Source organism: Balaenoptera ricei, chromosome 21, assembly GCF_028023285.1.
Source record: "Balaenoptera ricei isolate mBalRic1 chromosome 21, mBalRic1.hap2, whole genome shotgun sequence".
NCBI lineage: Eukaryota > Metazoa > Chordata > Mammalia > Artiodactyla > Balaenopteridae > Balaenoptera > Balaenoptera ricei.
In genome coordinates this window covers 21,165,179-21,176,607 of record NC_082659.1, presented here as the reverse complement: position 1 = coordinate 21,176,607, position 11,429 = coordinate 21,165,179, and the positions used below count along the sequence as shown (strand labels likewise).

Genomic DNA, 11,429 nt, shown 5'->3' with positions numbered 1-11,429 from the left:
CTTTTCGAACATTTCGGACTTTTGACTCTTTGCCAAAGTGAGCACTTTGGGAATAACATTAAATATATCTGGCTAGACTCGAATTACATCCCCCCCACCGCTACCACCCCCCACACACAGAAGGAAACGAGCAAGGAAACCCATTCTCTTGAAATTAACTCAGATATTTACTAAGACCTAGACTCAGGTATTTATTAAGATCTAGAAAAAGTCAACCTTCAGAGTTAACATTTTATAATTTCTGAGAATAGTTAATAAAACTCTACCATATTTTTAAAAAGTCTGTTGTAAAAGGATGTATTACGAGTAGCAGCCTAATTTGGGGGGTTCAGGAAGAGGAAAAGACTGAAGTTCCTTGAGCTGGTAGTACTTATTCCACAAGATCCAGGCGCGGACCTGTGTAAGGTAATACTTACTTCTGTTTCCATAACCATTCAACACATTTACTCAACAGAGATTTATCGAGCACCTTCTATGTATCAGGTACCTGCTGACTGCTGGATAACACTGACAGGATTTCTTCTTTCACCGGGTTTTTAATCTGGGGGCGATGTGGAAGGCATTCTCAAATATGCATAAAACACAGTTGCAAACCCGGAAAGAAAGGCTGTGCTGTAAAGTGGGGGCAGGGATGGGGCAGGGGTGGGTATGAAGCACTTCCTGAAAAAATGGGACTTGAAAGAGGAGCAGTAATTAACCTTACGAAGAGGGAAGAGGAGTGTTGAAGTGCCATTCAAAGAGGCACTGCCTGAACAAAGACCTGAGGAACTGTGACTGGGAAAACTGCAAAGTGTTCCAAAATGCTACAGCACAAAAAGCTGTGCAAGATGAGGCTGGAGAAATAATACGTAGGAGCCGTGCCATTCAGGAGTCTTACAGGATGGTTTCAGAATTTCGATTTTTATCCTGAGACACGGTTTACGATTAGATGATCTCTTGGCTATCTGATTAGCATATACGTTTTGCTTGTGTTTTTTGGCCAGCAGGATGTTTTTCTGTTTGGGTTTTTTTTTCTTTTTAATTTTTGAAGGCGAGGCGTGTATTCTCAGATTAGAGGCCGCCTTTCCCTGTTGCCCTCACACACATGTACAATTTTTTGACCCCTGGGGAAGGGGAGTTTGAAACTTTTTGGAGAATTATTAGATTTTGTACTAAAATAGCACTAAAGAGAAGACTCCGGAGAGCGAACGGAGAGGGCGGCGCCGACAACCCGACAGGAACAACGCAGGCAGAGTCGGTTCTGGGGAGGGCGGGGGAAGGGGAGGAGCGAGGCGCCTCAGCGACCTACTGCGCATGACCGCCCTTGGTTGCCAAGGCAGCGGGAAGGCGTTGCCCGGAAGAGTTTCCTTACGGAACGGTCAGTTCCAAAACCCATTCCCCAGGGGCTCAGGACTGACTAGTTCCTGAGGCAATCTTGACCACTGCAAAGCAGATGAGGAATAGAGCCTGATGCAATGTGATGGCCATCCGCCTAGAAGCCCGAGGATTCAGAGAAGCAGGGGAAATTGACCCAGACAGACATCGGGACTATGGCAGACTTTTCTAAGGAGACCTTTGAGTCCTTTACTGATGAGGTACAGAGTTCCGGTTCATTCAGTTCCTCTGGAGGACGGCAGCCCTGGTCCTATGCCTCTGGGAGTAAATCCGAGAGTGGAACGCCGACTTCACGCTTGCAATATGGAGACAACCAATCTGAGTTTTCACACTTCAAAAATAATGAAAAGAAGTTGAGCAGAAAATGGATCAACAACCTCAAGGGCAAGGAAACGAACTCTGGCCAGTACCAACCAGACACTAAACTTGAAACAGAAATCACTCAGGCATCCCTTGAAGAATTGAATGCCCTGCAGTCTTTCTGCACCGTTAAGATAAACCTAATCCATCATAGTGCGAACTCTAAGGGGAAAAAGAGCAGCAGACATAAAAAGCTGCAGCTTGGATCGGATGCAGAGGCTCCAGAGGTAGATGCCTTAAACTGTACTGTCCCCGATGAGCTTTTGAACAGAATCTATTTTAAAAACATGAGGACAACACCCAAAGAGGTGGTAACAGCTAAGCAACACATTTCTTCTCGGTGTCCCAAATGTAACAGGAAAAGAGCGGAACTGGCCCAATCTGCCTTCCTGAAACAGAAGAAGACTTTACTGGAGTCACTTCTGCTCCAAGAGAAAATAGATGAACATCTTCATATGAAAGACTTTCTTACTCTTATTGGAGAAATACATCAGAACCTTCCCAGGCTTTCCGATGACCCCAGAATAATCTGGGAAAGACTGAAGGAGAAAAGTCAAATTGGTTACTCTGGTTTTGAAAGGTCAGATATAAAGCAGGAGATGTAGCAGAATGGAAATAGTGCTTGTCATCACCTTTTTGTCCGCCAATTTTCAAACCTCTTACTCTTAACTAAACAAGGGATGGTGTTTATTAATGATAATGTGTAATGTGGATAAATGTTTTGTTGTGTATTTGAATAATTATCATCATTTCTGTAATAGGAGCAGAGCATTTGGCCTGACCGTTAGCACGACCGTTATCGCGAGACCCTGAGCCAACAGTCAGCTCGCAGTGGTTCTCGCGGCAGAGAGTGTGGGGAGAGGTGAGAGGCGGTTGCAGGGCCTGGGACAGGCTGAGGGCCGGGTCCCGCAGAGCCCCAGAGCCCTCGCCGCAGCCGCCCGCTAGCCAGGCCCAGACCTTGAAGCAGCGAAGCAGCAGCGAACCTCTCCCCCATCCCAACGTCTGCAACCTAATGGCGGTGGGCGGTCTCCATGGGTCGCAGTCCGTGGAGGCCTCAGCACCTGGAGTATATGGACACTGCCGTTGAGGTAACAGCTTCAACCCGCTTCAGTCTCTCCATTCAAGTTTCAAAAGTTGATGCAGCTTAGATCAGTTGTCTCCCCCTAGGAGGCGGCCAGAGGCCAGGGTTAAGTTGCAAGGACATTGCACATCATTAGCAGGTACACCTCTGTGGTTGGGCTCTTCTCAAAGAAGGGCAGTTGCTGTGAGCTGGGGATTCACCTGATGGGCATTTGCTACAACACGTATTCCTGTCGATCGTATACAAACGATTCTTTCCAGGTTAAATGAAAAGCCTGAGGGCCGGCTGGGTCCTGGCCGCCTGGCTCCCTCATTGATGATGGCTGGGCAGGGTCTGGGGACCTGGCCATGAGGGCGCTGCCAGCTGCCCCCTCACCCAGGCCTGGGCGCTGGCGGGAGGACCCAGACTGGGTGCTGGATGAAAGCTCCTGGGCAGGGTAACTGGCCCGCGCAGGGACCCCCTCCTGTAAACCAGGGCCTGGACCTCGGAGGGTGAAAGTTGAGCCTTGGGAACTTGCCCTTTCTTGTTAGAACAGAGAATAACATTTGTTTCGGTGGAGGTTTATAAGAACACCGTGACCTGGCCTCAAGAACAAAGGAACCAACACCAAGAAGTTTGTAGCAACTAACCATGCCCCTCCCTATAAAAAGGGCTATATAAAAGGGCTTTGCTGAAAGCTTTCCAGGCGTCCAGGGTTTTTAAGGCATGAGCTACCAGTCTCCTTGCATGGCTCTGCAATAAACCTTTCTGTGCTCCAAACTCCGACGTTTTGGTATTGTTTGGCCTCAGTGTGTGCTGGACACTCGGACTTGCGTTCGATAATATTTCTACAGGTACTCTGGAAACTTAAGAGTTTACTGTGCTTCCTTCACGGATTTGAGGACTAAAGACTTTCCACCCAGTATTTTTTCAGATTCTAGAGGGCAACATTTTATAGTTGGAATAATTACAAAGTTTTTATAACAATCCAGGAGAGAGATGCTGGCAGTTTGGACTAGGGTTTCGACAGTACAGATAGAAATAGAGATCTAAGAAATACTTAGGAGGTAATAATTGACATTCTTTGGTGAAGAAATGGATATGGGGGTTTAATAAAAGGTAAATGTTAAGAATGTTACTAAGTTTCTGACTTGTGCATTTGGATGAATGATAATTCATTAAGATAGGAGCATTGGAAGAGGATGACGTTTGATTAAGAGGGTGATTATTTGGACATGCTTAGTTTGAGGAATATTTGAGACATTCATATTGAGAGATTGAGAAACATTTGGTTATTTGTGCTTGCAATCTGGAGAAAAGGTCTTGAGGGGGTGGGGATCACTGGCATATATGTCATAGATGTGGTGAGCTCTTCTAGAAGAAAGGAGAATGACAGGAGAAGAAGGGCTATGACCAACTCCTGAGAACTTCTACCCACTAATTAATGGCTGGGTAGAGGAGAATAAGACAGCAAAGGAGGTTGAGAAGAAGTCATCATAGAAGGATAAAGGAAACCAGGAAAGAGTTGTGTCAGAGAGACCAAAGAAAGAGAACATTTCAAGAAGGATGGGTTGTCTAAGCATGCCAATGCCACAGAGTTCACAGGAGATGATTTAGTCATGTGTTGGCTTCTTTGACTTAACAACAGCAACTTCATTCATAAAAATTGAGCTGACTGACAGTAGCTTGAGGAATAAATGTAAGCTAAGGAAATGAGGAATATGGGTATAGACTTCTTGAAGTTTAGCTGTGGAGGGAAAGCAGGAGAGGTAATTTTTCTATATGTCTAACACTTAAGCTATCACAGTCAAAAATTTGTAAAAATCAGCAAAAAAATAGCCTTTGTATCAGCAAAAAATAACCTTTGTATCATGTCAATATTACTCTTTGCCTTTTAGACCTTCATTTATGTATTTAGATACTCTCTTTTTTCCCTATAAAATTTAGTGTATTTTCTCTTAGTCATTCCTAAATAAAATGGGAAATAAAATCATTACCATTTTCACAGTAACTTTTTATTGAAATTCACGTTACATCTTGCTTTATCTTTGCCATCTTAATATATTCGCATTTCTCATAATCAGAATGCTGAATAATTTCCCCATTAAGGGTCATAATTCACCCTTTAGTCAACTAAGTATTCCAGTCCATGCACAAGAGATTTTTAGAATTTGTTTCTGTCTTCTTTAATTTTGAAAGAAATGTTTCATAGTCTTCAGCATACAAGTTGTGTGCCTCTTTTATTGAATTTATTCGTAAGTATTTTACTCCATTGTTTCCTATTGTAAGTGGATTTTTTCTAATCCAGTTTCCTTTTGGATGTTCATTGCCAGTGCATAGAAATACAACTGATTTTTGCCTGTTGATTTTGTATCCTGAAACTCTGATGCTGAATTCATTGATTTGCACTAACAGTTTTAAAAAATGGATTCTGGAGGATTTTCTAGCTAGAAGATTATGTCATTTGTAAACAGAGATAATTTTACTTCTTGCTTTTGATTTGGATACTGTTTTTTTTCTTCTTGCCTAATTGCCCTGGCTCTAACTTCCAGTACTATAATGAATAGAAGTGGTGAAGTGGGCATTTTGTCTTGTTCCTGATCTTAGGGGAAGAGCTTCAGACTTTCACCATTGAGTATGTTAGTTGTGGGTTTTTCATAAATGGTCTTTTTCAGTTTGAGGAAGTTCCCTTCTATTCTTAGTTTATTGAATGTTTTTATTTCATAAAAGGGTGTTTCATCAGTTGAGATGATCATGTGGTTTGATGTACTCTTTAACCTAGTCTAAAGCCTCACCTTCTTTGGACTCAGCCCATAACCATGAAACACTGACTAATCAGAATTAAAGGCTGTTGTCTGTATGCTAAGGCACAAATATAAATTCATATTATAACACTTGTGTTTTAATAATCTTTTCTTTCTTACTTGATTGTGAGCAACTGGAGGGTAGAGTTGATACCATCTTACATGATATCCACGGGGGTTAGCACAATGCCTGGCACAGGATGGTGCTCAACAAGTTTCATGGATGAAAGAATAAGTGCATACAAATAATGACATTTAATATGTCTTTTGCATCAAAAGAAGAAAATAATCTTCTAGCATACTCTTTTCTGTCAATGTTTTGCTTTTGTGTAGCTGCTTTCTGTAATTTTTCTCTCTCCATGGCTTGGATTCCCTTTTTTTTTCATGTATATACATACTTTTTCTCAGTGACAAATTAGTGGAAAACTTTTTGATAAGATAGCTTTCCCTATGCAGCCAATTAATACAGTATTCATTTAAAAGAATTAATATAAAAATATCTTTCTGGAATTCATATTTTCAGATAGAAAAAACATTTATGTGAATTGTTAATTTTAAAGATAATTCATGACTTTTTGCAACTTTGAAAAGAGGTACCAGTTCTTGATGCTCAAACTTGAAAATAGTGTTTATTGTCTCTGAACAAATTCAAAAGGAATGAATATCCTTTCTCCAGACTTTTTATAGCTGCACCCAAGAGATTCCAGTATAGCTGGAAAGAAAAGTCCATCAGATCAGACGCTAAGAAACCATTATTTCCCCAATGCGCTAAAAATGTATCTGGCAAAAAAAAAAAAAAAATTGTATCTGGCGACCTGGTACAGGATTATACAAATATGCAATTTATATAACTATAATATATAAATTATATAAATACACATCAATTTAGTTTATGTTTTTATCTAGATTTTTTATCAAAAAAATTTCTGCACTAAGAAACAAATCTATGCATTTAACGAGTGTTAGAAAAACGAAATCCTTGGAACAGAACTAAGTGATGTGCCAGGCTGAGAGAAAGAAAATTCAGTCCTGAACATCTGAGTCATTCAGATTCCAATCTCAGAACTGTTTAGGAATGTTTGGGACACCCAGCTCAGAATACCTCCAATTTTAAACATGTTAGTTTATTTCATGATGAAGCCTAATATAGTAACTTAGTTTTTTCTGCAGCAACATAGCTAAACAGGCTGCAAAGAAATAAGAATTGTGGCTCTACATGAGTGTGGGCTCTCCCCCAATTTTTTCTGGAGTTGACAAATGAAAAGTACATACACAAATAGTTAATTGTGAAACATAAAAAGAAAAGATAGCTGAATTCTCAGTTGATAATACCCTTTGCAGTAGAGAATTTCAAAATTTTCCAATTTTCAGTAGACTCAAATTACAGTGGAAATTGCAAAATTCTATCAGGGTGGCTCAAATAATTCTAAAGCCTAGTTTTGATGAGTCCACTGTTGAGGTATTAACAGAGGTTTAGGAGAAAGTATGTTGTGGTCATTCCACCCAAAAGTTGCTTTGGATGTCAAGATTGATGACCCCACACAAAGCCTGAGAAGGTATGAAAAGGTCTATTACTCATGTAATGAGAGCTTCTAGGGGGCACAGGGCAAGCTCCCAAGCTGATCTAAAAATGGCTAGACAGAGAGGAAAGAGGACTGGTTTGCCTTTTATTGTGATTAGGGAGGGAGGCTGAGGTGAGGATTCCCATCTGTGGGCTGGGCTTACATGGTCTGAACTTCCTGCCAGTACCAGAGGGACACCTGGGCTTTCTTATCAGCTAGTCCAAAGGTGGAGCAGGAGGATGGGCCTTGGAAGTTTCTGACTGTCAAGCATCAAAAATGGAATCAGACTCTTTATTACAAGTCATCCCTGATGTTTGATGATAAAAATGTCATGTTTCATTTAATTAAATTTTATCTTGCTTGAGTATGCCATAAGGGAGCTCTGTGAGGCTTGTAGACTGAGACTGACAAGGGTGGGGAAAGTTCCACTGAACACCTTGTTCAAGAGCCCAGCATTGAATATTTTTAGAAGTGAAATGGTCACCATTGCTGTTCACTCATTTGATCCCAAGGGGCTCCCCAAATAGACAAGGGTTCCAGAGAGGAGTGACCTCTTCAGGCACCTACTCAACTGGCAAGGGACTGAGGACAGAAGAGGCCACCCTTTCCTGCAGGTGGGATACACCAGAGGACCCAGACTTAGCTCTATCCCGTAGGTAACACTTCTGCTTAGCAAGGAGGCCTTGATGGCTGATCTGAGCTTATAGAAGGCTGCCTCCCTGATCCATGGAAAGGTATGGAGCTGCACAGGCTCAGGGCCTGTGAGAATCTATGTTTCCAGGGGACTCAGTATGCAGTCCCCAGTTGCCCTGCGGCTGAGGAGAGCAGTTTCTCACACCAGAAATCCATGGGCAACTTTTTTTTTTTGGAAGATTTATTTATTTATTTTTTAAACATCTTTATTGGAGTATAATTGCTTTACAATGATGTGTTAATTTCTGCTGTATAAGAAAGTGAATCAGCTATACATATACATACATCCCCATATCCCCTCCCTCTTGCGTCTCCCTCCCACCCTCCCTATCCCACCCCTCTAGGTGGGCACAAAGGACCGAGCTGATCTCCCTGTGCTATGTGGCTGCTTCCCACTAGCTATCTATTTTACATTTGGTAGTGTATATATGTCCATGCCGCTCTCTCACTTCGTCCCAGCTTACCTTCCCCCACCCTGTGTCCTCAAGTACATTCTCTATGTCTGCGTCTTTATTCCTGTCCTGCCCCTAGGCTCTTCAGACCTTTTTTTTTTTTAAATTCCATATATATGTGTTAGCATATGGTATTTGTTTCTCTCTTTCTGAATTACTTCACTCTGTATGACAGTCTCTAGGTCCATCCACCTCACTACAAACAACTCAATTTCGTTTCTTTTTATGGCTGAGTAACATTCCATTGTGTATATGTGCCACATCTTCTTTATCCACTCATCTGTTGATGGACACTTAGGTTGCTTCCATGTCCTGGCTATTGTAAATAGAGCTGCAGTGAACATTGTGGTACATGACTCTTTTTGAGTTATGGTTTTCCAGGGTATATGCCCAGTAGTGAGATGGCTGGGTCGTATGATAGTTCTATTTTTAGTTTTTTAAGGAACCTCCATACTGTTCTCCATAGTGGCTGTATCAATTTACATTCCCACCAACAGTGCAAGAGGGTTCCCTTTTCTCCACACCCTCTACAGCATTTATTGTTTGTGGATTTTTTGATGATGGCCATTCTGACCAGTGTGAGGTGATATCTCATTGTAGTTTTGATTTGCATTTCTCTAATGATTAGTGATGTTGAGCATCCTTTCATGTGTTTGTTGGCAATCTGTATATCTTCTTTGGAGAAATGTCTGTTTAGGTCTTCTGCCCATTTTGGATTGGGTTGTTTGTTTTATTGATATTGAGCTGCATGAGCTGCTTGTATATTTTGGAGATTAATCCTTTGTCAGTTGCTTCGTTTGCAAATATTTTCTCCCATTCTGAGGGCTGTCTTTTCATCTTGTTTATGGTTTCCTTTGCTGTGCAAAAGCTTTTAAGTTTCATTAGGTCCCATTTGTTTATTTTTGTTTTTATTTCCATTTCTCTAGGAGCTGGGTCAAAAAGGATCTTGCTGTGATTTATGTCATAGAGTGTTCTGCCTATGTTTTCCTCTAAGAGTTTTATAGTGTCTGGCCTTACATTTAGGTCTTTAATACATTTTGAGTATATTTTTGTATACAGTGTTAGGGTGTGTTCTAATTTCATTCTTTTACATGTAGCTGTCTAGTTTTCCCAGCACCACTTATTGAAGAGGCTGTCTGTTCTCTATTGTATATTCTTGCCTCCTTTATCAAAGATAAGGTGACCATATGTACGTGGGTTTATCTCTGGGCTTTCTATCCTGTTCCATTGATCTATATTTCTGTTTTTGTGCCAGTACCATACTGTCTTGATTACTGTAGCTTTGTAGTATAGTCTGAAGTCAGGGAGCCTGATTCCTCCAGCTCCATTTTTCTTTCTCAAGATTGCTTTGGCTATTCAGGGTATTTTGTGTTTCCATACAAGCTGTGAAATTTTTTGTTCTAGTTCTGTGAAAAATGCCATTGGTAGTTTGATAGGGATTGCATTGAATGTGTAGATTGCTTTGGGTAGTATAGTCATTTTCACAATGTTGATTCTTCCAATCTAAGAACATGGTATATCTCTCCATCCGTTTGTATCATCTTTAATTTCTTTCATCAGTGTTTTATAGTTTTCTGCATACAGGTCTTTTGTCTCCTTAGGTAAGTTTATTCCTGGGTATTTTATTCTTTTTGTTGCAGTGGGTAAATGGGAGTGTTTCCTTAATTTCTCTTTCAGATTTTTCACCGTTAGTGTATAGGAATGCAAGAGATTTCTGTGCATTAATTTTGTATCCTGCTACTTCACCAAATTCATTGATTAGCTCTAGTGGTTTTCTGGTGGCATCTTTAGAATTCTCTATGTATAGTATCATGTCATCTGCAGACAATGACAGTTTTACTTCTTCTTTTCTGATTTGGGTTGCTTTTATTTCTTTTTATTCTCTGATATATGTGGCTAAAACTTCCAAAACTATGTTGAATAATAGTGGTGAGAGTGGGCAACCTTGTCTTGTTCCTGATCTTAGTGGAAATGGTTTCAGTTATTCACCATTGAGAATGATGTTGGCTGTGGGTTTGACATATATGGCCTTTATTATGTTGAGGTAAGTTCCCTCTATGCCTACTTTCTGGGGTTTTTTTTTTTATCATAAATGGGTGTTGAATTTTGTTGAAAGCTTTTTCTGCATCTATTGAGGTGATCATATGGTTTTTCTCCTCAATCTGTTAATATGGTTTATCACATTGATTGATTTATGTATATTGAAGAATCCTTGCATCCCTGGGATAAACCCCACTTGATCATAGTGTGTTATCCTTCTAATGTGCTGTTGTATTCTCTTTGCTAGTATTTTGTTGAGGATTTTTTGCATCTGTGTTCATCAGTGATATTTGCCTGTAGTTTTTTTGTGGCATCTTTGTCTGGTTTTGGTATCAGGATGATTGTGGCCTCATAGAATGAGTTTGGGAGTGTTCCTCCCTCTGCTATATTTTGGAATAGTTTGAGAAGGATAGGTGTTCGCTCTTCTCTAAATGTTTGATAGAATTCGCCTGTGAAGCCATCTGTCCTGGGCTTTTGTTTGTTGGAAGGTTTTAAATCACAGTTTAAATTTCAGTGCTTGTGATTGGTCTGTTTATATTTTCTGTTTCCTCCTGGTTCAGTCTCGGAAGGTTGTTCTTTTCTAAGAATTTGTCCACTTCTTCCAGGTTGTCCATTTTATTGGCATAGAGTTGCTTGTAGTAGTCTCTTAGGATGCTTTGTATTTCTGCAGTGTCTGTTGTAAGTTCTTCTTTTTCATTTCTAATTTTATTCATTTGAGTCCTCTCCCTCTTTTCTTGATGAGCCTGGCTAATGGTTTATCAATTTTGTTTATCTTCTCAAAGAACCAGCTTTCGGTTTTATTGATCTTTGCTATCGTTTTCTTCATTTCTTTTTCATTTATTTCTGATTTGATCTTTATGATTTCTTTCCTTCTGCCACCTTTGGAGTTTTTTTGTTCTTCTTTCTCTAATTGCTTTGGGTGTAAGGTTAGGTTTTTCATTTGACATGTTTCTTGTTTCTTGAGTTAGGATTGTATTGCTATAGACTTCCCTCTTAGAACTGCTTTTGCTGCATCCCATAGGTTTTTGATCATTGTGTTTTCATTTCATTTGTTTCTAGGTATTTTTTGATTTCCTCTTTGATT

At 40.3% G+C, this 11,429-nt stretch overlaps 1 protein-coding gene across 1 annotated transcript; it reads left to right on the top strand.

Annotated features, from left to right (window-relative positions):
• The first annotated feature begins 1,340 nt into the window (after positions 1 to 1,340).
• On the top strand, positions 1,341 to 4,686 carry C21H8orf48 (chromosome 21 C8orf48 homolog). Its single transcript, XM_059909342.1, is given in 1 exon segment — positions 1,341 to 4,686. A coding segment is annotated over 1 exon segment (912 nt). The 5' UTR covers positions 1,341 to 1,529; the 3' UTR covers positions 2,442 to 4,686.
• The last annotated feature ends 6,743 nt before the right edge of the window (positions 4,687 to 11,429 follow it).